The sequence below is a fragment of the Vanessa atalanta genome, chromosome Z (genome assembly GCF_905147765.1).
Source record: "Vanessa atalanta chromosome Z, ilVanAtal1.2, whole genome shotgun sequence".
NCBI classification, from domain to species: domain Eukaryota; kingdom Metazoa; phylum Arthropoda; class Insecta; order Lepidoptera; family Nymphalidae; genus Vanessa; species Vanessa atalanta.
Window position 1 is genome coordinate 685310 of NC_061902.1, and position 27912 is coordinate 713221.

Below are 27912 nucleotides of genomic sequence, written 5' to 3' on the forward strand. Positions count from 1 at the left end.
GCCTACAATTACCATTACCGTAAAAAATTAACCTCCAGCTGAAATGAAAAAATAATAATAATAAGAATCACAGATGTGTTAGATGAAATCCTAAGTGAGTGCACTCTATATATTATACAGAATAAGGTCTTCTCATGAGGACAGAGGCCTTAAAGGGGGAATGAAACATTACTTTAATGTCTGATGTCAAATACACACCATCAATTCGAGAAGTCATCGGGGTGGTAATACAAGAAAATTGTATACACGTACATTATAGCGCACGTGTTGTGTACTTTGGACTGCGAGCAGCTGCCATTCTGCGTCATCATCATTAATAAAAATATACAATTACATAATTGAATATACAAGTAATGATTCTTTGTACAATTGTCGGCAACGAAGCTAACGAGTGCGTCGCGTGACCAACGCCGGTCCGCAACAGTGCTATAAAGTGCTCTCGTTTTTACACGCTTACATTTTATATGGACGTCGTAAATTGACGTCCGTCGTGCTACAACTACAACTACCTACAATTTCCTTGCGAGAGTTATCATTAGGGACGAATTGAAGACATCACACTTTCATAGATATACGGTAAATGGTTGAAGTAATAAGCGAATAATTCAGTCAACGCATTGACATGTTCCTGCAGCTTTTGAATGAAATAATTGCCGAAGTTAAATCAATGATTAGAACCTATAGCATAGCATTGTTTTAAAAGATCATTTTAGACATTTATTAATCGCATATATTATTATGTATAGAGATCATTTGGTACATACTCACAAACCGTGTAAAAATGTGTATAAAAGTAACAGACTGTAAATTTTCCACCGCTGGGCTAAGACCTCTTCCTTTGAGGAGGTTTTAGAAAATATTCCAACACGCTGCTCAACAACAATGCGGGTTGGTGGATACACCTGACGCAGAATTTCGTGGAAATTAGACACATGCAGATTTCCTCACGAAGTTTCCCTTCACCGCCGTGCACGAGGTGAATTATGAACACAAATTAAGCACATGAATAAAGCATGAAGCAAAGGTGTTTGCCTGGATTTGAATCCGCAATCATCGGTTAAGATGCACACGTTTTAACCGCTGGCTCTTAGTTTGTATGTATGTATGTAGAGAAAAAATTCAATAACCATCACATACAATTTTATGTGATGGTATACATATAATAATAAATTATTAAATGCGTTCATTAACGGGGTTTTATTCCCGCTGCAAAAATTTATTATCCACATCGTAGGCTGAACTAATGTAAGATAATGTTAGTTATAACAAGAATAGAATTTGAAAACTTAACACTTATCAACTAGTTCAAATTGAACGTCGACAGATATGCTAGAGCCTTTATAGGGCGATTCGGAATTTCGTCAGCGCGATTCAATTTGACCATAGTGACATCTAGCGGCAATCGCTACCGATAGGACGGAAGGAGGGGCGAAGCTGACCCTCACTGCACCCCCTCACCACCCTCTCATGTGATCAAGACATATGTATATAATTGAGAATTCAAAACTGGAACACGTAGAACGAACGAGCTACAGCGCGTTCGTGGCCGAATGAATGATTAATGAACGATATTGAGCTTTAATTTCGATAAGTACTTAAATACTAGTTACGGTTTAAAATACGTTTATTATGCAAATGACGAACCCATTTTGTTCTACTGCAGTATTAATTACGTCGACGTCTTTAATAATAATTTATTATAGAAACCGAAGATATATTTCAACTTAAAAATTATTCTTTTTTAGGTCACCGTATGTATACCCTAATATAAACTACGATTATCACTACCCAGTACGATCATTATGTCCTTTATATACGACGTATTCTACTTTAAAACGATCAATAGTTTTGTATTTATTGTAATATTTAAAACCTATTCAGACATTGTATTTCAGATATAATCATTAAACTGACACAATATTGGGGATTATTCATTGGAATTTTCCAATAAATAATCCTCTTATATAATCCTCTAAATCAGAATTGTTAGAATTTATTTTAAAGGGTTTTGCTTTAATTTCTACGAGTTTTTTGTTTAATTATATTTAAATTAAATACACACTGATAAAAATAATGACTTTGTTTTATTACCATGAAATGTTTATGTCTAAAGTTCTCTTCCTTATTATCCTTCTTTGGCGTATAAAGGTCGCAGGGTTCGGGTTAAATTTTATCGGATCAGGCCGATTTGATTACTTTTTTACGAAAAAATCCATCCATCAGCATCCTGGATCACTATCATAGTCACTAGCACTATTTTTTATTTACACCTGACAGTAAGTGGTCACCATCAGCCTTTGGAAAAAAGATGTTATACCTGTGGTGTCTTATTTGTTATTCTTCTTGAGAGACTCATTTTGGTGAGTTTTATCAGTTCCATCACGATATACTCAAAATAAGTAACTATATATATTTATTTCTTTACCGACTCCGTAGAGTTAATAAATCTACGTAAATTTAATCGTTAACACAAGGTATGTTATTTATTTTCCCTCAAAAAATCATTCGAAGCATTTGTATCTTTAGAGCGATTTAAAAGCGCTTGGATTTTAAAGGAGCCTAATTGATTAAAGCATCACTTGGATTACTGTTTTGCTTTTATAATATGATTGACCGTTAGCAGCCCGGTTGGCCCTACTCAAAGCTCTAACAACAGTAATTACTTTTCTTAGTACCTTCTTATGTCTCGCATTTCCTGATAAAATCACTCGCTAGAAGCTGGAAATTGAACAGGTAATCACCATATGGTTTATGTAGGCACGTCTGGATTTTACTCAAATGCTTTACTAAGAAGTCAATTCAAGAAAATGAAAAAAAACATCCGCTTCTTTATATATTTTATAAAGTAATGTACGTTAATAAAAAAACAACAAATTATTTTGTGGGACTATTATTACGTGTACCCATAGGTACGTGTCACAGCCAACTTTAACCAAAGTTTAATTACCCTTTTAATTAAGAGCCTGTTCATTGAACGTCTAATAAAGCTAATCCCATGGCACATACGATGTTACTACTGAATTCCAGAAAAGGTATAGAAACGATCTTCTCCAGGCTGTATGATATAATTAATATTAATTGTAACCAAAAATAGGTGATAAAAGAATAAGTACACATAAATTCAGGTTTTTCGGTGATTAGTAGTTCGTTGGGAGATCGTCCAAAGTAATAAAAGTTTGATATCCGTCTTTTCATTTGTCTTTATTTTCCAAATAGAAACGCACAAATAAATATACATCACATCCATCTATTGTTCTTAACATTTACACTTAAAATAATTCATATAAATAATTTATTTGGAATTCTTGACCATCGGTTTAGGATCATAGTGTTAAGGTGATCTATAATTTTAACAAAATCTAATTTTATACATAAATATTTTAAATCTTATCGCTCAATTGCCTCACAGTCAAATGTTTCCTCTAAATAGCATTAGAGAGTATCTTTTGGATAATACTAATTGCTTTTCAATACATATTAAGATATTTATGAAAATAATATACGAAAAAAGTGGCGTGCGCCACACTAGATTGGCCATTTAATAGTTCTAAAATGAGTTAGTATGTCACCGATCCCGTTAACGATATGATCCTAAATAATTCAAATGATATTACGTCTATAAATAATTAGAATTAATTTAATATAAGTGTCCTCATAACAAACAAGGAATAAAAACATGAGCACTAAGAAGGAAGCAGTTTCATTGTGTTTACAAAAATGTTTCATTTTTACAATATAAATAGACATTAATTACTTTATCTTCTAAACTGTATTTGACACTTTGGTAATTCATTGTTACGATTACACGATTTTATGGTCACGATCATTTTAATAAATTAGTAAAAAATAATAATTATCATATAGTTAATTTCGATAGTTCCGCAGACAAGTGAGCGTCATAAGCTGCATCTCCACCAAACAACTTCTCTTAACATACTTAAGTTGTCAACATATATATACATACATAGTGTTCCTGAATGCTTGGTGACTTTCAGAAGAATATCAACATAAGGCTTAATTCGTCTCTTTACGTTTGTAAAGTGCACCTTCCAACAATAATATATTATGTATAACACGATTCCACCACGAAGAGACCCTATTACGATCGACTAAAACATTAAACAATATACAACTTAAAATAACCACGGACTAACAAGTACATTTATTAATATCAACAATCATACAACTATAAGGTTACGCGTACGTTAATCAAAGAACATGCGGTCGTCGAAGTATAAGTTTCGACCTCAACTTTAAGCTTTATCACAAAAATACATAATTTTTTTAAAAATCTTTTCATGTTAGAAACACGTTTATACACATGGGCGTAGCAATTCATTTGAGAAATACACAATAGTGCAAAGGCACGGACATGACGATCGTTGATGTTAAAATTACTTAAATTAGGTTTAAATATATTTCCGTTTTTTTTTTATTTACTTTGACGATGTTAAGCTTTAGGCACTACTTTTGAGGCAAAGGTATTCTTGTGTTGAAGGCCATTTTCTCGCTGCGCCCATGCTTATAATTAATTCGCGTATGAAAACTATGTTTAATTCTAATTATACAATATGACTATGTCATACATAAGCGACAACTGTGACTCGAAGGGCCGTATGCGATACGGTCAGTAGCGTGATAAACTTCAAAATTAATTATCGTCGTGGTGAATAGTATTTCAAAGTGCACACAAAATGCAAGCCACTATAATTGATAATCAAATAAGTTTAAGCTTTTTCACAGTTATCTTTTATAGAAGTACATTTTTTTTTTAATTTTATCGATCGAGTCTAATATAAGAAGACGATAAGTACGGCGCGCGAATACATAAATGACGAGTTCACACCGACAGGAAAAACTTGAGAAACTTTTATTTTAATACAAGTATTTTGCAATTTATAAATCAGTTAATTTTTTTTTGAATCTATGTTTGTTAATTTAAATTTTAACGGAGTTGTATTGTCTATAGTTCATCTTGTGTGAACTTAAACTTGTATCAAACTTGCTGTAAAAATTCTCAAGCGACATAACTGTAATCTACGTCATCTAACCTAGCTACAGTACAATATAACCTACCTATTAGTAATAAAATAACTTCTTGTTACTACTTTAGAATTGTATAGTTCCTCCCCACCCACCCAGCGAGTCCAGGGTTACGATCGAGGTATTGTAAATTAAACCTGTTAGTAAGTAATAAAAAACGAGTAGCCTTTTTGGGCTACTTGAGACTAATTATATCAATTAGCGACTCAAAATGTTATGATTAGGACACTTTAAAGCTAACATTCATTTAAAATGGATCGATTACGGTACAAATGTTTCGTCATACCATCGACATGACAATAATGTTCCATCGTAACCCTTCAAACGCCACCCTTCTTGATAACAATTAAAACGATTGAAGAGCTCTTAATAATATACAACGAATATTTAAATGGAAACGAGAAACAAAACCAAGGGCCAACAATACACTTCGATTCCGAACCGCTTAAAGTATAACAAAGAGAATCAATATAATAACCAGCAGACCGAGGAGTATTCCAATTGCCATCCATTGACGTTTATCTGAAAAAGAAAAAAAAAATTTAACATCATCATTTTATTATTTCGATACAGCATTTTATTATCATGAAACGGCTAAATTTACGTCGATCAACAAACAAAAATTAAAAAAAAAAAAACAATGTGCTGTTTTAAAACCGGTTTGCACACATTGTTTCCAGCACAAACAATGCGTGCAAAACTCCAGATCGGTCATTCGCGTAACATTAGATTTAAACTAAGCGGTAAGATTTTACATAGTTGTGTCAGGACCAACCCGTACTGGAGCGTGGTGGAATATGCTCCTAACCTTCTGTTCAAAAGCAGTGGGAAATATACACGCTGTACATATATATAGGCTCTTTTACTGTATTCAGATCTTAAGACATTGGAATTAAAACTTCGTTAATAATACGAGCTCGAAGTTTTTTGTTTCAAAAATCTTTTTCTAAAAATTGTTAATTTGCATTATAGTTATATGACGTCTCTGAGTGCAGCTGCAGGACGCGAATATATAAATAAGCTTACAATAACTATGAACGTAGCTGTGTTATGGTAGGTTGATTTAATTTATTATTATCAATTATAATATATTGCACGTAAACATTTGTCGATAACAATGACGACGTTTGATCTTTTCAAGGAATAACTTTTTAAATAGGAACCGTTTTAGAAATTTAATTTAACACAAGAGAAACGAACATCATAGTATCCACATGCCGCTGAGATACTGACGTTTATAGATAAGTATAATAGTTATATTTGTACCAGCCGTGTCTGGAACTTATTGGAATGCCTCTCCAAATAAGTTTGTAAATTATTTCTACCCGAGACGCGTGGATTATGACCGATGTTTGCAGGTTCAAACACAAGCAAGCACCACTGAATTTTCAAGTGATTATTTGTGTTTATAATTCAACTCAAGATCGTCAGTCAACACATGCCACATGTACACCAACCCGCATAAGAGCAGCATAGTGGAAAAAGCTCCTAACCTTTTCACCTAAGGGACAGATTGGCTTAGCCCGCCACGAGACAAGAAGATTACATAAATTAATATTCTCCATACTTAAATGTATTTTAATACTTCAGGAGACCCAACCAACTTCCATGGTAATCAGTCTCGAAGTTTTAAGGATTGGTCGTCAGATGTTTGTATGTCTTAGTTAGTTTATGGATGAAATGGTAACAAACAGACAGAGTGACTTTCGCAATTATAATATTAGTATAGATATATTGATGGCTAGTATATTTGTATCAAATTTGAGAATGAAATGTATTATTTTATAAACTTACCATTATTCATGTGAAGGACTCTGGCGACCTTTTTAAGAGTTGAATCAAGTTTCGAATCAGCGTTCTCCATCTCCGTGTTGAGGTCGTCCAGCATACTGGGGAGAGATCACGATTTAAATACGAAGTACCTTAGTAGGGCTTTGTGCAAGCCCGTCTGGGTAGATACCACCGACTCATCAGATATTCTACCGCCAAACAGCAGTACTCAGTATTGTTGTATTCCGGTTTGAAGGGTGAGTGAGCCCGTGTAATCACAGGCACAAGGAACATAACATCTTAGTTCCCGAGGTTGGTGGCAAATTCGTGATGTAAGGAATGGTTAATATTTCTTACAGCGCCATTGTCTATGAGCGGTAGTGACCACTTACCAGTAGGTGACCAGGTATTTGCTCGTCCGCCTGTTAAGTTCATGCAACACTTACACGGCCTGTTCGTCCAGCTCGATGCCAATCTGTTTCGAAACAGTCTTCAGCGATCCCACCGAATTGCTGATGACGTGCAACTGATCGTTTTGACCCATGAACATTTTATCTTGCATGGACATTATGTCGCCGTCGTAGGTGTCGAACCGGCTCGGGCTGTCCGTCTGATTAGCGAGCTTGGAATATTTGGAGTACTTGGGCGTCGCTGTCCAGGAATTGCCGAAGTGCATGGGGCTTTCCTCACCGAGAAGTGGCTCCCTGGCAGTGCCATCGTTGTCCCGATTCCTGTTTAGGCTCATCTTGCCTTTCATTACCTATGAACAGTAATACTTGGATAAAAATCAAGTATACATTTAAAAAAATATCGCGAATGCTAATAAAATAGAATACCTTTACTTCTTGTTTAGTTGCTTCAATAAACGTCCTTCGGTCGCAGATTTCCTTATTGTCGATCTTAAATTTAGACGAATTCTTTTCAACTATGCGTGATTTAAAATTGTTAAGGAAAATTCCTATACGTAACTTTGAATGTCAACAATGTTTCGATGAGTAGATGAATATCAACAACACAAACGGATCAGGAAATGCAATAAATTGACATTGGAAAATTATTCATTTACACTCAATCAAGATTCATCACGAAGGGGACCGTCAGGAAATTTGTAGTTTGCATCATTGTACGTAGCCGAGGCAATTGATTGAAATCCTTACTGCACAATGTAAGACACGAGTCTACGTACTCTCTGTCGAATAGGACGTATGTAAATATTAAGATCCATTTTGAAACTGCAAACTTCGTGCTTCTGTATGCTTTGTATTTACAAATTGAATGTATTTAAAATATTACGCATTAGTAAATAGATATAGAATCATGCAATGCAAATGATTTTTTTAGAAAGGAAAATTAAAAAAGTCACTCGTCACGGAAAAAATATTTAAAAGGATATTTATTGTATCTTCTAAGTCTTCCAAGTCCCATTCAATACTCCGAAGAGCGTTTCTTAGTTCTGTGGACGTCCACTCGACTTCAGGGCTGTTTGGTGCGACCGGTGCCTTTGATATCTCTTGCCAACGGATATATAACCCGCGGGTCTTATTCAGAGCTCTAAACACCTCACTATAAATATATAAAAACAGTAAATCTTGTTCTTTCTTATGTATATTTTGTTACAAAGTTTTTTCCTTTAAGCATACGGTCAGTGCTGCAACTACAACTCCAGAAAGATCATCATACCATCATCTGGCTGGTGAAAATCCAGGACTTCTACTATTGAGCTCATACACTAACAACTTACTAATTAAAAGGTCATTAGCTATCAAAAACTAATCGCTAAATATTAATATTGGGTCACTAGCTTTATGTGCATATTAAATATACAATTGTCATTATTTATGTATTATATTTACAATTATTTAGTTAACTAATACTTTTGACTACTATTATTAACATAGTATTATTAATCATGTTATATCTGATTATTCCCAATATATTCCCAATATGTATAAACAAGGACTTGATTCAAAAGTGGTTTATACACTTTATGAGTTCTTGTAGAAGTCAAACCATTCCTTAGAAGAAATGCTGGCTGAAAATTTATGTAAAGTATCCCAGGACTCGAAATAATTATTGATATTATATCAATTTGCTCAGCGAAGTTTACTTCAAATATATTATTTCACCTAAATTAAAATGTACATGCAGATTTGTTATTAATATTATAATATATGATTATTGAATTCAAAATTCAGTGATTGCCCAGTTTGTATCCATCATCTTGAGTCAAGATATATAGTGGGCCATGCTGGACATCTCTTTTAGCCTCTAAATTAAATTAGTTTAGAGATTGCGTGCAACGAAATCAGCAACATGTAACAGTAAATATTGTAGACTTGTAAGCTGTATAAGAAATAATAGTTTTAATGTGTCCGAAAACATGCATTATAATATTATGAAGTAAATAATTTAATTATAATTTCAAAACAAAAAACCCCTTTCAATTGATAGTAGGCATATTGCCAGTGAGTGCTGTGTGACATTTACGGGCAAAAAATAAAACACATACCTGTCAATATTTATATTCAAGGCAGATTTACATTGACCTAATAATATGTTTGTAAATAGATGCTCAAACTTCACATGAGCTTTGTTTATTAGAGAATATTGACAAATATTTGGTAGCATAAATGTGAAATTAAGCCACTAATAAAGTATAAAACATAATTGCTGTCAGAAATTTCAGTTTATGAACTTCATGATTCAAAATAGTATGATTTAATAAAAATAATAGCTACATTATAGCTTCATGGTGTTTTTATACATATACTAGAGATAGAACAGTGATTTTATATGGAACGTTTGTATGCAAAGAAGTAACAAATACAGCAATCATACAATCAAAGGATAAGTGCGGTCTCCCCCACACGCTAAAAATAAAAATACTTGCTGAAGCTCAACAGTACAAGAACTTAAGCCACTTACTCTTTGACGACGTAAAATGGGTCTTCTAAAGTCATGTCAAACAATAATAAGGTATTTGCGGAAGCCGACTCATGTGACGCTGACTAACACAAACAATTGAAATTAAGCAATGATTACATTTCAATAAAAACGAACATGCAAGAAATCCTGACTTTCCGCTGCCTATCCCACAAAATATCGACGGCCTTATACCTACCAAGAAAACACTTCGCTCGATGATACTCTATTCTCTGTCCCTTACTCTCCTATACGGATCCGTTCTATTGCAGCTGCGTATCACAATTTCTTTCACTGCGCAATCGCCGAGGGCGGTAGCGTATAAGGTGCAGAGGAAGACGTGTTTCAAAAGCGCTCCCTCTAACGTACATCATAAACAACTCGAGTAAGATATTAGTTCAAGTGGCTCTCTTTTCTAACAGAGAAGGTACGTAAACATTTCCTTAGAAGCCCAGAAATTGTTTTTGACTCGAAATGTCAAATTTGGCTAGACATGTAGTAAATTGATTCTGACATCTCGTACGTTTTGAAATTATTAGAAATATGAATAATTATTAAAAAGATAGATCTTTCAAATTTGTTTATAAGGCCACAAAAAATTCTTCTATAAGTAAAATCTGTGACTTATAGAATATCCTTAATAATCAGTCTTTTCTGTATCATATAATCCTCTTAATCAAAAATGTGTTAAAAATCAATACTTGTAAATTTTTTTCTAGAAACAGTTATTATCCTAGGGCAAAACCATAAATATTAAATTACTAAATTGTCTATTAGAATTACTAATATCAGTGTTGCAGAAACATCGATAGTTTGACTATCGATAGTTGAAAACTATTCAGTATATCGATAGGATCGTTTTGATCTATACTCGATAGTATTGATCAGCGATAATAGCTATAGTAGCGATAGTTTTGAGCTATCGATAGTCAGCGAATGAATTTTGAGAAAAGGATTATTACGAAATCAAAGTTCTCGATAATGTTTCTTGAAGTAATTTAAAACTTCCCTCAAGTTAATACTTTAATGATTTTTCATTAATCGAAGGAAAAAAGTACAAAATGTATTAATTCTTATACTTTACACTTGCGCAAATTTAATTAAACTTATTTAAATGTAGTGTCGTTACTTGGCCTATTAAATTACTTATCTTGAGAAAGTAATACTTTCGAAAATACACTGGAGATCGATAGTGTCGATACTTTAGGATAAAAATAATGGGTTTTGCAATACTATCAATAGTATTGCTAACGTGGAGCTATCGATAATATCGATAGTATTGACACGTGACAAAACTATCGATAGACTTTCGATAACAACACTAACCATATCTAGTCTGTACATTGTGCATACACTTTATTTTCATTATCTGTGGAATCATATTCTGTTCATTTCATTCTTCACAGCTCATCTCCTGCATGGTGCAGAAGTGATATTTCAGTTTATTTTATTTATGTTTTAATTGATTTATTCATACAACATGAATTCAGTTTTGAATCCAGAAGCTCCAGAATTTTATCCACATCTAACATCAGTTACACAGGTATGTAATGTTGATTTAGTTTAATATCTCGACAATATTTAGCATGTGTTTTCATCGTAATAGTAGTTATTGAGCTTTAATAAAAACTTGATTGTGTTAAAATAGGTCAATCCTTTTCAATTGATCCAATCAAGTTTCGTTAGTGAGATTCGGGACTATGGATATTCGCCTATAGGTATAGACTTTTTTCTGGAACAAAGTGAGCTTGATAACGAAATTATTTCATGGACAAAGAAAACATTTAACGAAAGAAGACGCTCGCATCAATGAGATCGCCAGTAGTTATCAATGAATATGAAAGGATATTAATTAAATTTCCTCTTTTTTTTAATTTCTTACCAAATAGTTCAATCTATCAGAGGCGGCGAGTAATACGAAAATATAACCGCCATTAAACAAACTTTGCTAGGAATAGGAGAGGATTCTACTCAGAGTATTTAACAGTTTGTATAGATGATATGATGGTAAAATCCAATGTAATGAGTAAAAGTCTTCCCAAAATTTAGCAATAGTACAATTGAATGGGAGCTTGTCAAATATTACACACAGTTTTCGAATATATCACACCTATATCAATGTAGTTCTGCAAGACCATATCTATAAATTTTCTATACGTCTGTTATATAGTATTATAGATTTTGTGACTGAACTTGAGTATGAGCAAACTGTTATGGTGTTATACTGATAGGTTTACTGTTATTTAAGTCTAGTTAAATAAAAACATACACTGACTTTATAATAAAACTTCTTTTAAAATAATCTAAATTAAGTTATCTGTTGATTGTTGTTATGTTTGAAAATAATCTAATTAGAACCAAAGTAAAGTTTAGTAAGTTAATTACGATGAAATAATATTTTGACAGATATTAACATGTAGAAATATACGAAACAGCTACCATCAAACCTACATATACAAGTAATAGCTAACTCTTCTGAATTAGTATGTTTACATATTGATATATCCTCATATGTACATGATGAATATACATACATAGTGATATACATATATACATAGTGTAAATATACTATTTCTTTTTTAACATTTTTTATTTTTTCAGGATGGATACACGAAAATCACCAAAACAATCAAACTGTCTAATCACTTACCTGCAGGAGTTGCATACAAGATATTCAAAACATTCACTGATTTCAGCATTGTATCATGTAAAGTGAGCAATAATGTTGTCATACAATCGAATGACATACTGGTCAATGAACTGCCAGGTGTGAAGCTGAAGACGTAAGTATTATATTATTTTACTCATAAACATGCATTCAATTTCATACACCATTAATTCAGTCACATGCTATATTCCTTTTTGTTTTAATCTGGTTTGGGGTATTGTATATGTATGATTGGAAGCTAAGCTATATTCTCTCTGTACCATTGGTTTACTGGCAAAGCGAATTTATTACATTTAAGAAAGCTACTTGTTTTCAAAAACATATTATGAGCTAAGAGTGTATATTTCAATCAAGCAAATCGTAACCTATCACTAAATTTGTTTAGATTTATATATTTCAATGAAAATATATATAATATAAATAAAAAAATTATAGGCAAAATAGTCTACTTTGGACGAATTCATTTTGATTCAGCACGCGTTCCCAATTTTATTATTTAAAATTACATATATATTATTTTTTTTTAAATAATTAGTTAAATATTTTTGCTTTTGCGACATGTAACACGTATGTAACAGTATTTTTCATTTTCATACAATGATCCCATTAAGTTTCCAAATAATGCTCAGCAGTATGACTCTTTTCCCTTTATCAATAATGTTGTTGGATTCCTCCTATATCAGTGGGACCTTCACAAGTGTAAACACAACACAATTATATTGTTAATATTTCATTTTTATGTGTGTTTTATACTCCATAAACAACAGAATATTTTTTATTTTATTTCTATCGTAATTTAAAATTATTTTTTTGTACTTATATCACCATTGCATTAATATTTATATCATTTTCTCATCCGCTAGCGACTAAAGAAAATACTTTTATAGCTCATTGTTATGGTAAAACAGAAGATACTTTATCATATTCAATTACTGGGCTGTATTAGGTCGTTCATATAGCTAATGGTTAATAAAAGTAAGTTTTGCACAAACAGAAAAAATATCGAATACAACACAGAGAAAATAATAGACGCCAACGACAACATTTTGGACAGAGTTAACATCAACATTGACAATGTGTGCAGAGTGAACGCACCATGCGAGCAGTTCCTGGAAGGTGTCAATCCGAACTGCAAAGCCTGGAGCAACAAGCCTGTTATCACTAAGATACAGGTAATTGAACCTTTATTTATGTTTCATATCAATGTATGTAGTTTTTATGCTTATTGTGTGAATGTTTGTATGTTGCACTGTACCTGACCGTCTCAAGCGTTTTGGAAGTGTTCAGTTGTGTTTGTGTACTTGTGAGAACTTTCTGTAATTATATTTTTTGATTGAAATATTAATTAATTGATAATTTCGTATGCTGAATGTATAAATTCCTAACCTATGTAAGATTTAAGAACAAACGTAATTTTGATTTTGTTTAAATGTTTAGTTTTGTTTTCATATTAGGTTAATCTCGAATTTTTTTTTTAAGTCTAGGGCCAAGGAATAAATAACTCAAACGAATATATATATATATATATATATATATATATATATATATATATATATATATATATAACAGATGTTGTTCGATGTATTTAATAGTCAATTAGTATAACGTTATCACTTCGCCACGGAGATACCTATCCACCCACCTACCAACCTACGTATTCTATATTGCGCGGCGGCGCGTCTGGCTTTCCCCTACTCACCCCTAACTACCCCTAGTTACCCCCAGTTACCCCACTGCGCGTTACTCGATTCGTTAGTGATTAATTGATTAGTTCAACGGCCAGACTTGGAAAAGCCGACTCAAAGTCATCTATATTTTATCACTTTATTATTCTGTTATGGTTCTATTTTAAAGAGATATATGTTTTATTGATTTCAAATCGAAGAGAATATTAGAATGTTCTAGAGAATTGTATTGAAGCGTTATTGCATTTTAGCATTATATATTTTTTGAATCCGTTATTAATTATTAGTCAAAAAGCAATCTTTTCAAGGAAAGCTTTGGGCAGAGATTGTCGTTTAAGTTGAAAATAGAGCAAACTGATAAAATGTGTTCATTGCCATTTCATTTAAGATTATAGTTTTCGATAAAAAAAACATTTATATGAATATTTTTCAATAAGGATTTTTTTTATGATATGGGTAGGCGGACGAGCAAATGGGCCACCTGATGGTAAATGGTCACCACCGTCCATAGACAATGGCGCTGTAAGAAATATTAACTGTTTCTTACATCACCAATGCACCACCAACCTTGGGAACTAAGGTGTTATGTCCCTTGTGCCTGTAGTTACACTGGCTCACTCACCTAACCAGCCGAACCAACTAAACCGGAACAAAACAATACCGAAAGCTGCTGTTTGGCAGTAGAATATCTGATGAGTGGGTGGTACCTACCCAGACGGGCTTGCACAAAGACCTACCACCAAGTACAATAAATATAATCTTTACCGTCTAATATGTAAGCTATCTAAAATACGTTCGTGTTATTTTTCTGGACTATCGGTGGCGTATTCAGATAACTGCTAATAACATTTTAACGAATACAACCGATTTAAACCTACCTGAATTTCAAAAAAAGAAGTCTAATTAATGAAGTAATAACTTGTTTAATAAGCAAGCTAAATATAGAAGTCGAAAATAAATCACCTGTCGGAATAATCACGATTGTGTTCATCGTATATCGGATAAACGCATCGCTCGTAACTCGTAGTACATCGGCGTATGTATCTGTTGAATACGTATTGATTTACTCGAATGGCGGCTGAATGCTACCTTATTGATTTTGAATGCAGTCTCTGTCGTACGTGATTTGATATATTTACAAGTACAATACGCAACTAGGAAAGCTTTTATATAAAGTTTTGTGTTAAAGAAGAAATTTGTCTCAATTTCCTTTGTTTTGCGACTGAGACGATACGACGTACGATTTCTTATGACTTTAATAAAATTTAATTATAATAAATTAATATAATATATATAACATTTTGTAAACATCGTAAGGATTTGGGATTGCTCTTTGATTTTTCTTTTGTTAAAAATCTGAAATATTTGTTGAGTTTCAAATTAAATATATTTTTAAAGTGGAAGATTTTTACTTGAACAAATTACGAGTATTGATCACGGGTCAGCCGCCGTCTGGGGATCATTTTATGCTGGATGCTGGAATACCTATTGCATTAGGGTTTCATATCAACTGATTTTACAAAGAGTATTTGTTGATACGGCTCGAGAGATTTAGAAATTTAAATTCATATTGGTTTTCGTATTGCCTTTGATTTTAATACGCGTATAGTATTCATCAAGCTGATGGTAAATATAAATCACAGCTAAGGGTTAATTACATCTGGTACACGATAAGTACCATATTAAATGAAAATCAGCGTTAGCCTCACAGATTATTTGCTTTTTCTTCATTATGGCTGGCTAACTATATGCCATGAACTATATATAACGAATAACTATTGCAATGAATGCGAAAGTAACTCTGTCTGTATATTTGTTTGCAACGTCGCGTCTAAAACACTGACACGAACCCAAGAACTATTTTTTTATACCTTATACTTACGACCAACCCCTAAAACGACAGCGATGCCACGAGCGACCTCTAATTTGTTTTTAAATCACATTCTGACTGGACGACTTCTAATAATAAAATTTGGCATAGAGATCGATTATATTATTGAATAGGAGACGGGGTACTTTTTAAATCTATGCTATTATATAGAGATTAATTTATTATATTTTGTAAGTACTTTAAAAAAAATATGCGTAAGATAGCCCTTTTATTTTATTTATATACTAATATACGACCTACGCTACGACCGGCGGAGTCGGAGCGGCAACGTCGAAGCAACTGGAACCGCGCGGAGCGGGTAGTTATTTATAAAAAATCATTATTACAATTTAGTTGACTCTGAGCGATCGCGCGATGAGGTCCAAAGTTAGTATTAAATGTATAAAGTTCTAAGTGTTCCCCGTTGATATGAGACATCTGTATCTCTTATTGGAGCGATTATTGCAATTTGCAAACACGGTCCAACATGACGGTCACGCCGCGTTGTATTGACGTTGAGTCCTGAGATGTTTTTAGTTGATATGTTTGTTTATTATCAATATAATATTGTGCAAACTTGAATCTAGGGGACCGTCAAGGAATATCTAGTCACCCAATGAGAGATAATTGATAAATTAAATACCTTTTGAAATATTTTAATGTTTGTATTTTTTCAAGGTGGGGTCGACTCTGTTCATTGGAGCTAAAAACATACCAAGACCCCAATTGCTATTTAAAGACACCATCGACAACTCGAACAGCCTATGGGTCCCGAAGATTTCGGATAAGCCGAACAATATTAAGCCACTGGCATTGAACATCCTCTTCAATGAAGAAGGACAAGCTGTGGGGTGAGTGTGACTTGGATTATTATCGTATAGGATAATTATTCGTTGTAAAATGTAATGATTATATTACGCTTTGAACATTTTCAATTTCAAGGATAAAAAATAACGCTCAATTGTTGATTCGTCTGGAGCCAGACAGATGTTACAGTCAGTTATTAGCCCTTCAATTTAAATATACATTAAAAAACATAGAGTTGCAATTTTTCTTCTGAAAGTGAGCTATCAGAAGCCTAATTTATAAGTGAGTTTCGTACAAAATTAATTGTTAAAAATTTTTCAGATACGAGCATCCGTACAGGGTGGAAATAGACCTGTATGAGCCGCCGCTTGAGTTTTTGGAGCCCGACCCTGAGCCTCCCTCGTTCCCACCACCGCTTGAGGAAACGAATTACACATACATTGACACAGAGGCACTGGTCAATCAGCTCGTGGATCATCTAGAGACGGTTGTGGAGTTGGCTATCGATGTAGAACATCACTCTTACAGAACCTATCAAGGTTAGTGCTTGCATCGATGTAGTTATTGTATATTGTGTACTTTTTTATGTAATTAGTAGGCGGACTGGCAAATGGTACACCTGTCACCTGTGATGTTAAGTGGTCACCACCGCCCATAGACATTGGAGCTGGTATAAATATTACACCATACCTTATTTCGCCTATGCGCCATCAACCATGGTAACTAAGATGTTATGTCCCTTGGGCCTGTAGTTACACTAGCTCACTGATCCTTCAAACCGGAACACAACAATACAAAGTACTGTTATTTGGCGGTAGAATATCTGATGAGTGGGTGGTACCCAGACGGGCTTGCACAAAGCCCTACCACCAAGTTGCTAACACTATTCTTTGGTATAGTCAAGAAACATACGGTTTTAGTTCCCAACGTTCGGGGCGCAGTGACAATATAAGGAATGGTTATTATTTCTCACTATGCTAATGTCTATAGGCGGTGCTGACAACTAACAATTATGATCGGAAAAAAAGTATTAATAAAACATATGTGTTTACAGTATTTTTTTAGGTATTTTTTCTGGCAGTTTTTCTATCTGTTATTTTTAATTACAATATGAGCAATTAAGTTGTGAAAAATATAAAACATTACCATTTCTTTTGTTTTGTATAGGTTTTTAGTCTTTTCATAACTAAATGTCATAAGTTAGCTCCTCGGTTGGACCTCCAATGTCTCTCTCGATGTGTTATTATGTGAATACTTTTAAATTTTACTTATAATATTAAACAACAGCATTTTCTTATGACTACTGAGTTTTTGTGTGCGTGATTTTGCAATTACTTTCAAAATATTGTTAAAAGGTCAAATGAAATAAGTTCCCATTAACTTGTACCAGAGCAAAATGGTATGCCAGTCAACCTCCATTCCACGGGCAGCCGGTTTCAAAGGATAGGATGTTCGGAAAACATTAATTGCATAATTTTTTTCCAAGATTTTTAGTCTCGCACGTGACCATTGGCCTGACCATTTAGCTGACAAAGTTGGAAACCGACCACTATTTTTTCACTGTTAAGAACTCGTAACTGAGTTTAGTGTAACGAGAACCGATAGCATCCAAAAATCTTCTATCGAGATAAATATATCTCAATAGATCTTTTTTCTTTGTCTGATAATCACATGAAAACTATTGAACCTAGGCTTAGGCTAGGCTTATTTTGAATTTGAATTCAGTTGAACCTTCTGGTTTTTTTAATGTCAAGTGAAGTGAAGAAGGGATAACGGCTAATAAATTATAAATTAATTATTATTAATATAAAAATACATTCCAAAAAATCATCGGTCCTTGGCGAAATTGTTTTTATTTACAATTTTCGTTTGGTGTTTACTTTCATAATTAATTGGGAGGCTAAACTAAACAAATAAAGCAGAACTCTCTGGAACACTATCTCTTTACAAGAGCAAAGACTAATTTCGTATCTTACTTCTGAAAAGTTGAAAACAGACTTATTGTTATAATAGAGAGACTTAGTATTAGTTAGTGTTGTGTATCGCTTTTTGAAATTTATTAATGTTCTGCGCTGACCTCTACACACATTAAAATATGTACTAAAATCAAAATCATGGAATCTTTGTCATTGGTCATTTGAAACCCGATAATGATTCATTTTCAAGATGTTAGGTTTGTTCAATCTTACTTGAATTCTTTTTGTCTTCATTTGTTTTAGCAATTGATAGCAATTTGATAGTTTGGGTATGATGTATTGCGTTCTCACCTATAAATTAAAACAAAACCATTACTGTTCTTTACCGTTTAATATTCGTTACGAGTCAGTAGTGGATTTAATTTAACTTCCAAATATAAGCTACAATTGTAATGGAATACTTTATACAGTTTTTTTTTAATATTTCGGTAGCTTAAAACCTATTAAAATGAACATTATTCCCTAATTTAGTAGCATTTTAAGGCAGTCGCCATGTCGCGGCAAGAAGCTTCTCGACGTGTTGGTAAATCAGCTACAGGTCAAATTTCAGGTGGATTAACTATACTTTTGGTTTATTTTCTTTCTCTTTCGAATCAAATGTGTTTACCTTGACCAATGTAAAGCAAGAAATTGTTCAGCTAACGTTCGCCATTGGAATTCTCACTTGTAAATGATACCACAGCATGTGAGTTTACTTCACAGGAATTACTTTTAACACTCATTTGTCGTCCCTTTCTGTTAGACTCCGCTCACCAGCATACACGGTTAAGGAAGTGAGACAATTTACTGACGTCGATATTACTCGTGTTAGTATATGTGGTTATTGGTGCGTCAGAGATATTAAATTATTATTTATATTGATTCCTCAAAGTATCTGGATGTTTTTAAAAAGTAGAAAAAGTTACTTTGTCGCCTATACTCAAAACTATATCGATAATTTTGTTTAAAACAATGTCTAAAACTATATAAATACGGGAAGGTTTGCCTTTCACTTTAACACCAAGTTTAGGACTTCGCAATGTCAATACATCCTTGATGAGATAGGGGTTTCGGTTCTATAATCAAATCCCACGTATAATAAATTAAAAATCAAAATATACTTCATTCAGTAGGCGTTTACAAGAACTTTTGAAACGTCATTTAACAAACTATATTAAGTGAAGCTACCACTGGTTCGAAATGTAGATTATACCAAGAAGAACCGGCAAGAAACTGAGTAGTTACTCTTTTTCAACATCTAATAATATAGTCATGTTAGTTAAATACAATTATATATGTATGTGATATATCCTGCCTGGAAGTCAACAAGCATTAACTCCACGCTTTTTTATCATCTATATAATCTTGTATCGAATAATAGGCCTTTTTTACTTACATTTGTATTTTATACAAATGATTTGAATTTATGAAACGGAAAAGTTATAAATGTTTGCGAAATTTCATTATAACTTGGAAAGAGGAAACTTGGCGTTATAAGCTTAATAAATAAATAAATAAATATTGGACAACATCACATACATTACTCTGATCCCAATGTAAGTAGCGACGATACCGTAGACACCTTATATACCGGCCGTGCTAATATTTGTCGGGAAAACGTCGACGAAAACCGGAACAAACTTGTGTCTGAAATCGAATCTTCACTAAGCAAAGTCTCGGACTGGGGCCGCTGAACCTAGTCCACTTCAACCCCAAAAAGACGCAAGTTTGCGCGTTAACCGCAAAAAAATCACCATTTGTCATATCTCCACGATTTGAGAACATTCCAATAGCCGCCACAGCTAGTATCGGAATACTTGGTGTCGATATTTCGACGTTTCGTTCCGCGGTCAATTCGAAGGCAAAGCCTAAGTGGCATCAAAAAAGTTCGCTGTGCTCAGCAAGACAAGATAGTATTAGTCACTTCGGCCCATCGACTCTACAAGTCGCAAATTCGGCCCCACATGGAGTACTGCTCTTACCTCTGGGCGGGTGCTCCCCAGTACCAGCTTTTTCCATTTGACCGTATCCAACGCAGAGCGGTACGAATTATCGACGTTCAAGTCCTTTCCGATATGCTTGATCCTTTGCCGTAGAGATGTTGGATTACTCTACATCTTCTACCGAATTTTTCAAGGGGAATGTTCCGAGGAATTGTTCAGATTAATCCCGGCAGCTGAATTTCACCTTCGGACATCTCGTCAAAATTCTAAGTTTCACCCGCACCACTTAGATGTCCGAAAATCCACAACAGCGCGATTTTTAAGACATTTTCTGCCGAAATGCCCCATATGTCGTTAGCTTTTTTAATATTGAGAGTTTTAAATACTTTTATGATATCTATTGCAGAAACCGTTTGAAATGGAAAATCAATAACGCATTTAGAAACATTATTATTTAATAATTTAGCTGCATCTGATGTCGATGATTTTAAATGAAAAGTTATTTTGTTAGGTATGTTATTAGGAATTATTAAAAAAAAAAACAAATAAATTTGCTACTTCTAATTGGCATTTTGTGTATCTACTACCTATGTTCAATTTGATTGGTATCATTTCCTTTTTAGGTTTCCATAAACACTTCCAATAACATCCCATGTGACCTTTATTCTATCATCGGAATTCAAGATTTTGTTCTTTATGTATAAAGACTTAGCATAAATGCATACTGTTTTAAAAATTTTGGAATATTTATTGACGTATTCTAGAAAGGCTGCGTTTCGATTCCATTCCACTGCTTCATGTTTATAGGTCGTATAATTTTAATTTTGTATTATAAAACGATTTCATTTTAAATATTTTATTTAATTCTATTAATATTAATTCAAAAAATGAATTATTAAGTTCATTTCATTTTCATCTTGTGTCGTTAGATCTAAATTAAATAATTTACACGCCACAATGCCTTTAAAATAATTTAATTTATTGGCCGTTATTGCCCTGTATGTATATATATTTTTGAATGAATAATTTCTTTGTGTTCCAAAGAAAACTTCTGACCACTGTATATTTTGATGTATAATATTTAAGTGAGAGGGCATAGATTTGTCATTTTATTTAGTTTAAACTATGATTTATAAATCTATATCTTATCAGTGTTAATATAAATTAGATTATTTTTATTATTATACATATGATCTTTGGTAACATTACACATAAAATAATTATTAATACTGTGAGCAATTTGGTTACCAATTTTATGTACTGGATTTTATTGGTAGGTACGTAGTACCCTCTGTCGACTTAAAATATTAATAATTCAATTATATTAATAAATGAGGTAAAATATTACGAGATAATATATATATAATGATGCATGGAGTTTGTATTTATTGATTTTCATACAGGATACATAAATATAACAGAATGCGGTTGACGAAGAACAGATGCTACTGAGTTTCATGCCAGTTCCTTTCTTCTCTTGATGTTGCATTGTCTAGTAGAATGTTGTCCTTTAATCTGCCCTAACTGTGGAATACTTCGCTTTAAAACGCATTTACGCGTTTCCCCTACATGAGCAGTACGTACTTACTCCTCTTCGGGATTAACACAAGATTACTGGCAAATTCTACCATAACACTACAAAAGTAAGCCCATCTCCTCCGAACTAATTCCCCTACATCTTCTAATTCCTTGAACTCTTCTGGGTTGAAGAGAACCTCTTTAATCCTGGCGGAGGCGCAAGTTGTGCATAGCGCCGATGGCTTAGAGGAGGTACATTCCTAACGATAGCGCTCCTGATATCTGAGGAGCGAGAGGACTCGATGGTGCGGAACACTCCATTAGGTTGTGACGAGACTAAGAGCCGACACCGGTTACTTCCTGTTCCTTCATTTGAAAACTATATACATTCTACCGAGTAGGACCAGCAAGAAACTCAGTAGTTACTCTTTTCTTACCAACCATATAAATTTAACTATAGTATCAAATTAAATGGTTGCATTTTATATAAAAATCAACGAATACCGACTCAAAGCGCTTTTAACATCTATAAATAAGTTATTAGTATATATAAAACATATTACTAATGGTACATTCGTTTCAGGCATAACCTGTCTGATTCAAATAACGACATACGCCGGCGACTTCCTCATCGACGCTCTCGCCGTGCGTGAACATATTCACAAGTTGAACTTGTCATTCACCGACCCTAAAAAGATAAAAGTGAGTTACTTGGGCATTCTTTGTGAATTTCCCTTTAAATTCGACGACGATACTAACATTATATATATATAAGCGAAATGTTTAAAGTTGACAGCAAAATAAGTAAATACATTTTTTGACAAAATTGACACCTAGAGAGGTAATATGTTATTATAAGTATATCAAATGAAATAAATTACCAAGTAGGACATATGTTACATTAGTTTTAAGAAATATTCAACATATAAAAGTTTGTTTAGATAAAACACTTGACATATATCGGAAAGAGAATGAAAGTCTTTTCTGTACATTTAGTATATTTCCGGTATTATATCAGGTGTTCCACGGCGCCGAGATGGATGTGCTGTGGCTGCAGCGCGACTTCGGCGTGTATGTGGTGGGGATGTTCGACACCCACAAGGCTGCACGCGCACTCAACCTGCCATCGCTCTCCCTCAAGAGTCTCTTGTTCCGTTACTGCGGGGTGGACACTGAGAAGAAGTTAGTATACGTGCATGACAATACTCAACCTTATAACATACTAGATGCCGCCCGCGGCTTTAGAAAAGTAGTCTATATCCGTCCTTAAAGTTTAAGTTTATTTCTTACCAAAATTTCATCTAATTCGGTTCAGTGGTTTTGCCGTGATAGAGCAACAGTCAGACATTAAAATATTAGTATTAGTATAGATGGTTGATTATTAAATATTGTCGTCATTCGCTCACCTTATCGTTTCTTCATTAATTCTTATTTGGAATGGGCGTGGTGTCAGGTGTGGGAACTGCACGGAGAAAACAATTTGATATTCCTCGGGTGGACGTAAGAGATACTAAATATTAAATTATGGGTACAATAGAACCTAAATACATTTTATATGTACAATTCACCGTACCACATATAAAAAATGTTCTATCAACGGATCATTCATTTTCATTGATATAATAATTTTGAAATGAGTCCTTTTATATATTTTTATTATATTATATTATTTTTAGCCGTTGATTTTACGTTCAGCAGCATTGACTTCAATTTAATTGGAATCCATATCGCCTATTTTAAATATTTCGTGCATTTAGAAGCATAGAATACTTGAATTTTCACAGAAATTCTCAGAATTGTATACTATAATTTATATATCAATAATTTTAAATTATTGTTTGACTTAAAATACGGCATAAGGAACACTATTAGGTGATCATTGACAGAAAATCTATAAGCCTTGTACATGAGTGAGGGTGAAAAACTGCTACATCGTATGAATATCTTTATATATAATGCAACACTATTACACTTACTTATTTCAACTTTAATTTACTTTCCAAAATTCCGATAACAGTTTCGTCGACGTTCGAAAACGCAATTTTTTCGCAAATCCATAGTTAATATCATATTTTAATCGAGCTCTCGACCAATGATATCGCGTCAATTCGCTGTCAAATGTTGTTTGTCAAATTTGGCTTTCTCCTCTTATGGTTGGAATAGAATATAAATTTAACCATGTCTTGTCTATACTTTAAATAGCCCTATTACGGAGCTGGTCACTTCCATTAGAAAAATATTTTTTCATTTCAGTTTGATAATAATATAAGTATGCGGATTAAATATAATTTTTCAATGATAAAATTCACTAATATAATTCCATTGATGCTTATTATAGTTTACTTCACACTCTGTATAAACTTTAAAGATATTAAATAAAACGAATGTCTCACAGGTATCAGCTCGCCGATTGGCGCATTCGTCCGCTCCCTGACGAGCTGGTGAAGTACGCTCGCCTGGACACCCATTACTTGCTGTACATCTGGCGTCGTTTGAAGGGCGAGCTGCTGGATGCAGGAGGAGGAGAGCCGAACCTGCTGCTCTCAGTCTTCGAAGTGAGCCGTCATCTGTGTGGCACCGTAAGTTATGATATACATAGGTTTTTTATCATGTATTGATGTCATTGTAACATGAATTGTTATTTTTTTTATTGTATATTAAATTAAAAAAAATGTATGTTACGCCACAGACCTACAACAAAGAAGTGCTGAACGAAAACAGTCACATGACAATCTACATGCGCTCGAAGAAGTCTTTCAATTCGAAACAAATGGCCGCCCTACGGATGCTGTACCGTTGGCGTGATGCTCAGGCGCGGGAGCTGGATGAGAGTACCACGTGAGTAACGAATGATTTAAAAGTTGTAAATAATATATGCGTCGAAACAAGAGTCGGGTGCAGCAAGTTAGACAACCATACCAGACATTGGCGCTGTTGTAAGAAATATTACCTGTACTATACCGTCGGAACTAAGAAGTTGCCTGTTGTGTCCTTAAATATAATTAGAGTTGCATTCAAATAGTTTAAAATCTACTTCTATAAGTTCAGGACGTACAAACTTTAGATTTAATTGGCCGTTCATTGACACGAGTCAAACGACGATTACCGCGAATCAAATCACTGGTTGGTAATGAATGTTTTTATATGTATTAGATACTTGTTGCCGAATCACATGCTGCTGTCGCTCGCCGAAGCACTTCCACGAGAAATGCAGGGCTTGAGCGCTTGCTGCAACCCCATGTCGCCGTTTCTAAAGCAGAATCTCGTCACCGTGCACCGGATGCTGCTGTCGGTACGTGGTACAAATAAAACATACGAGATTGTTGATTTTAATATTATGATTTTTTTTAAATTATTTTAACTAAAATAATTTTTACTAATATGAACATTATTGTCTTTACAAAAAGTTAAAGAGCGAAATTAAAAACGGTACTTGAAAACAAACCAAATTATGTGATAAAATAAATTTGTAGTTTAAAGCTACGGTCTGCAAAATATGATATATATTTAATTATCCTCATTAAATGTATGTGAATTTAATCATCAAAATATATTCTATAAACTAGATACATCGTATTGGTGTGTGATAGGTGTCTATTGGCGTACAAAACGACCAAGCGATTACAATATTTTTTCCGTTCCAGTGCCGTGAGCTCCCCCTGGAACCCCAGCTGTATCAGATGCCGTCAGCCGTGGACGCTATGTCGATCATGCCGCCGCAATTAACTTACGAAGTCCTCGATTTGGGAAATTACCCCGAATACACGTAAATATAACCATATATATTCTTAAATTAGGATTTCTTTTTCTTTGCCAAACTAATTCAATTTTCGATGTGTAGTTGATAAAAACGAATGTGGTATAAAATAGGAGAGAGAAATTTGTATTCCAAATAGTATCAACTGTGCATGTTAAGGGTGAACATTTTAATTTCAGTATATTTTAAAAGGTTTCTAATCGACAAAATTAATTTGCCAATCATAAATTCTAAGTTATGCTCATCACTATAATAAGTACTACACTAAGCTGTAAAGCATGAAAACATAAATAAATTGTTATCGAATCTTCAATAAGGTACCGTCACAACAAAATAACTTAGTCAAAAGAGGTCGTAAGCAGATATTGTATTTAAACTAAATATCAAGTTTCTTCTCAACTTTTAAAAGTTTGCTTTCATCAAAGAAACTCTTCGTTTAATAACATCTAATAAACTTTGCTATACTAACATACAGAATGAAAAAAAATCTTATAGGTTTTTGGATGTAATGTTTGTTCGAGGGGCTTATGTTTCATTTTATTGACAGAGAGGAAGACGGTACCTCAGAGGAAGCGGTTGGCCCCTTGGAGGAGGAGGTGGAGGAGCCGCCCAAAAAGGCTGATATCCCCGTCTTTAAGACTCCCGACCCCGGCACCGTGAGTTTAAATCATTAAATGCAACAAGATTGCTAGTGTATGGATGTATTTTGTTTTGCTCACACTTTGGCTTCGTGTTTTGTGGAGGGACATCCCCTTGGGGACGGTATTCATTTCATATTCAAACAGCTGTCGATATCACTTATTCGTCAAAGAGAATAATATTCACGAACAGACATATATATATGAATCTTTTTAAAAACAGAAATCCAGAGATGAAATGTTTGAAGAACAAAAACCGTATTTAATATAAATTTCTTGAATGAGAGTTAGTTGTAAGTGTATGATATCATACATTAAAGCATAATAAGTCGTTTGAGGCACATTATCGTCCGTGTTATTGTAGCTCATGTAGACTATAATATATGATTATTGTAGTAATTGTTATATTATTATTTTCTATGACCTGTTAAGTATAAATTTGTCATGTGTTGTACAGGGCTCGCGTTTGAATGTGGATGCGAAGATGTTTGTTCCACCGTTCGACAGATACAAACAGTATCGTTCATTGGCACAGGTACGTCAGCTTTGGTATATGTGTGTGTTATAACACACATACATAGTAGATACCAGATAAATACCAAAATATATTATTAATGACTGATTTTTTAATTAATAAGAAACTTCACAAGCATGTGAATTAAAAAGGTGTCCGAGTTGATAAGAAATACATAATTATTATTATATAATTTGTCGAATAAAATAATGAATATATTTTTTTCAAAAAAAATAATAATACAGTATTTTAAGAAGTAACGGAGAAAACGTGTTTTGTATAGTTTTTAATATAAGTATTATATGAATTCAGGTTGAGGAGATAAAGGAATACAAAGACAAAGAGGCGAAGATTACGGCCATATCGAAGGGCAACGAGTATATAAAGACTGAAGTGCTGATCAAGCTGCAAGAAGCGAAGACTCTCATCGAAAATGAAAAGAAGAAAGCCGAAAAAGAACCCGATGACGAGGCTGCAGCATCGGCGCCCGACATGGAAGGCACCGGAGCGCTGCGCAAACGAAAGATACCAAACGAGAAAGCGGCCAAGAAAAACGAATCTAGCAACAGACAGGGCAAGAATAAGTCAGATAAGAACAAGAACAAGAATCAGAACAAGGCCAAGAATGAAACCGAGCCCGTACCCGCGAGCGCCGCCAACGTGAAGCCGTTCAACTATAAGAATGTAAACTACAGGAAGTTCCGCGATGAGCCGGAGAAGCCGCACAAGCAGTCTAAGACGAAGCTGAAGAAACATAAATAATCATTTACATTATAAGCGAAAGTAAACCCATGTAATCGAAATGCTGTTTCATTCAAATTC

General features: G+C 33.7%; 2 protein-coding genes across 4 annotated transcripts; one reads left to right on the forward strand and one right to left on the reverse strand.

The window, feature by feature from the left end:
• Positions 1-3182: 3182 nt before the first annotated feature.
• Positions 3183-10067, reverse strand: LOC125075736 (syntaxin-6). Of its 2 annotated transcripts, none has more exons than XM_047687438.1 (6): positions 9935-10067; positions 8207-8376; positions 7650-7749; positions 7260-7573; positions 6838-6932; positions 3183-5565 (listed from the first exon to the last, which is right to left on the reverse strand). In XM_047687438.1, the coding sequence occupies exons 2-6, from the start codon at positions 8236-8238 to the stop codon at positions 5489-5491; spliced, it is 618 nt and encodes a 205-aa protein (XP_047543394.1). In that variant the 5' UTR covers positions 8239-8376; positions 9935-10067; the 3' UTR covers positions 3183-5488. The 2 variants fall into 2 exon arrangements, with proteins under 2 accessions (XP_047543394.1, XP_047543393.1); XM_047687437.1 differs by lacking the exon at positions 9935-10067 and adding an exon at positions 9739-9923 and having other exon boundaries at positions 7650-7744.
• On the forward strand, positions 10038-27893 carry LOC125075735 (exosome component 10). 2 transcript variants are annotated; one of them, XM_047687436.1, is made up of 15 exons: positions 10038-10162; positions 11142-11278; positions 12337-12518; positions 13488-13575; positions 16637-16809; positions 17087-17304; positions 22765-22883; positions 23200-23363; positions 24577-24760; positions 24871-25019; positions 25335-25473; positions 25826-25947; positions 26486-26594; positions 27034-27111; positions 27403-27893. In XM_047687436.1, the coding sequence occupies exons 2-15, from the start codon at positions 11216-11218 to the stop codon at positions 27850-27852; spliced, it is 2238 nt and encodes a 745-aa protein (XP_047543392.1). In that variant the 5' UTR covers positions 10038-10162; positions 11142-11215; the 3' UTR covers positions 27853-27893. The 2 variants fall into 2 exon arrangements, with proteins under 2 accessions (XP_047543392.1, XP_047543391.1); XM_047687435.1 differs by having other exon boundaries at positions 10043-10162; positions 13398-13575.
• The last annotated feature ends 19 nt before the right edge of the window (positions 27894-27912 follow it).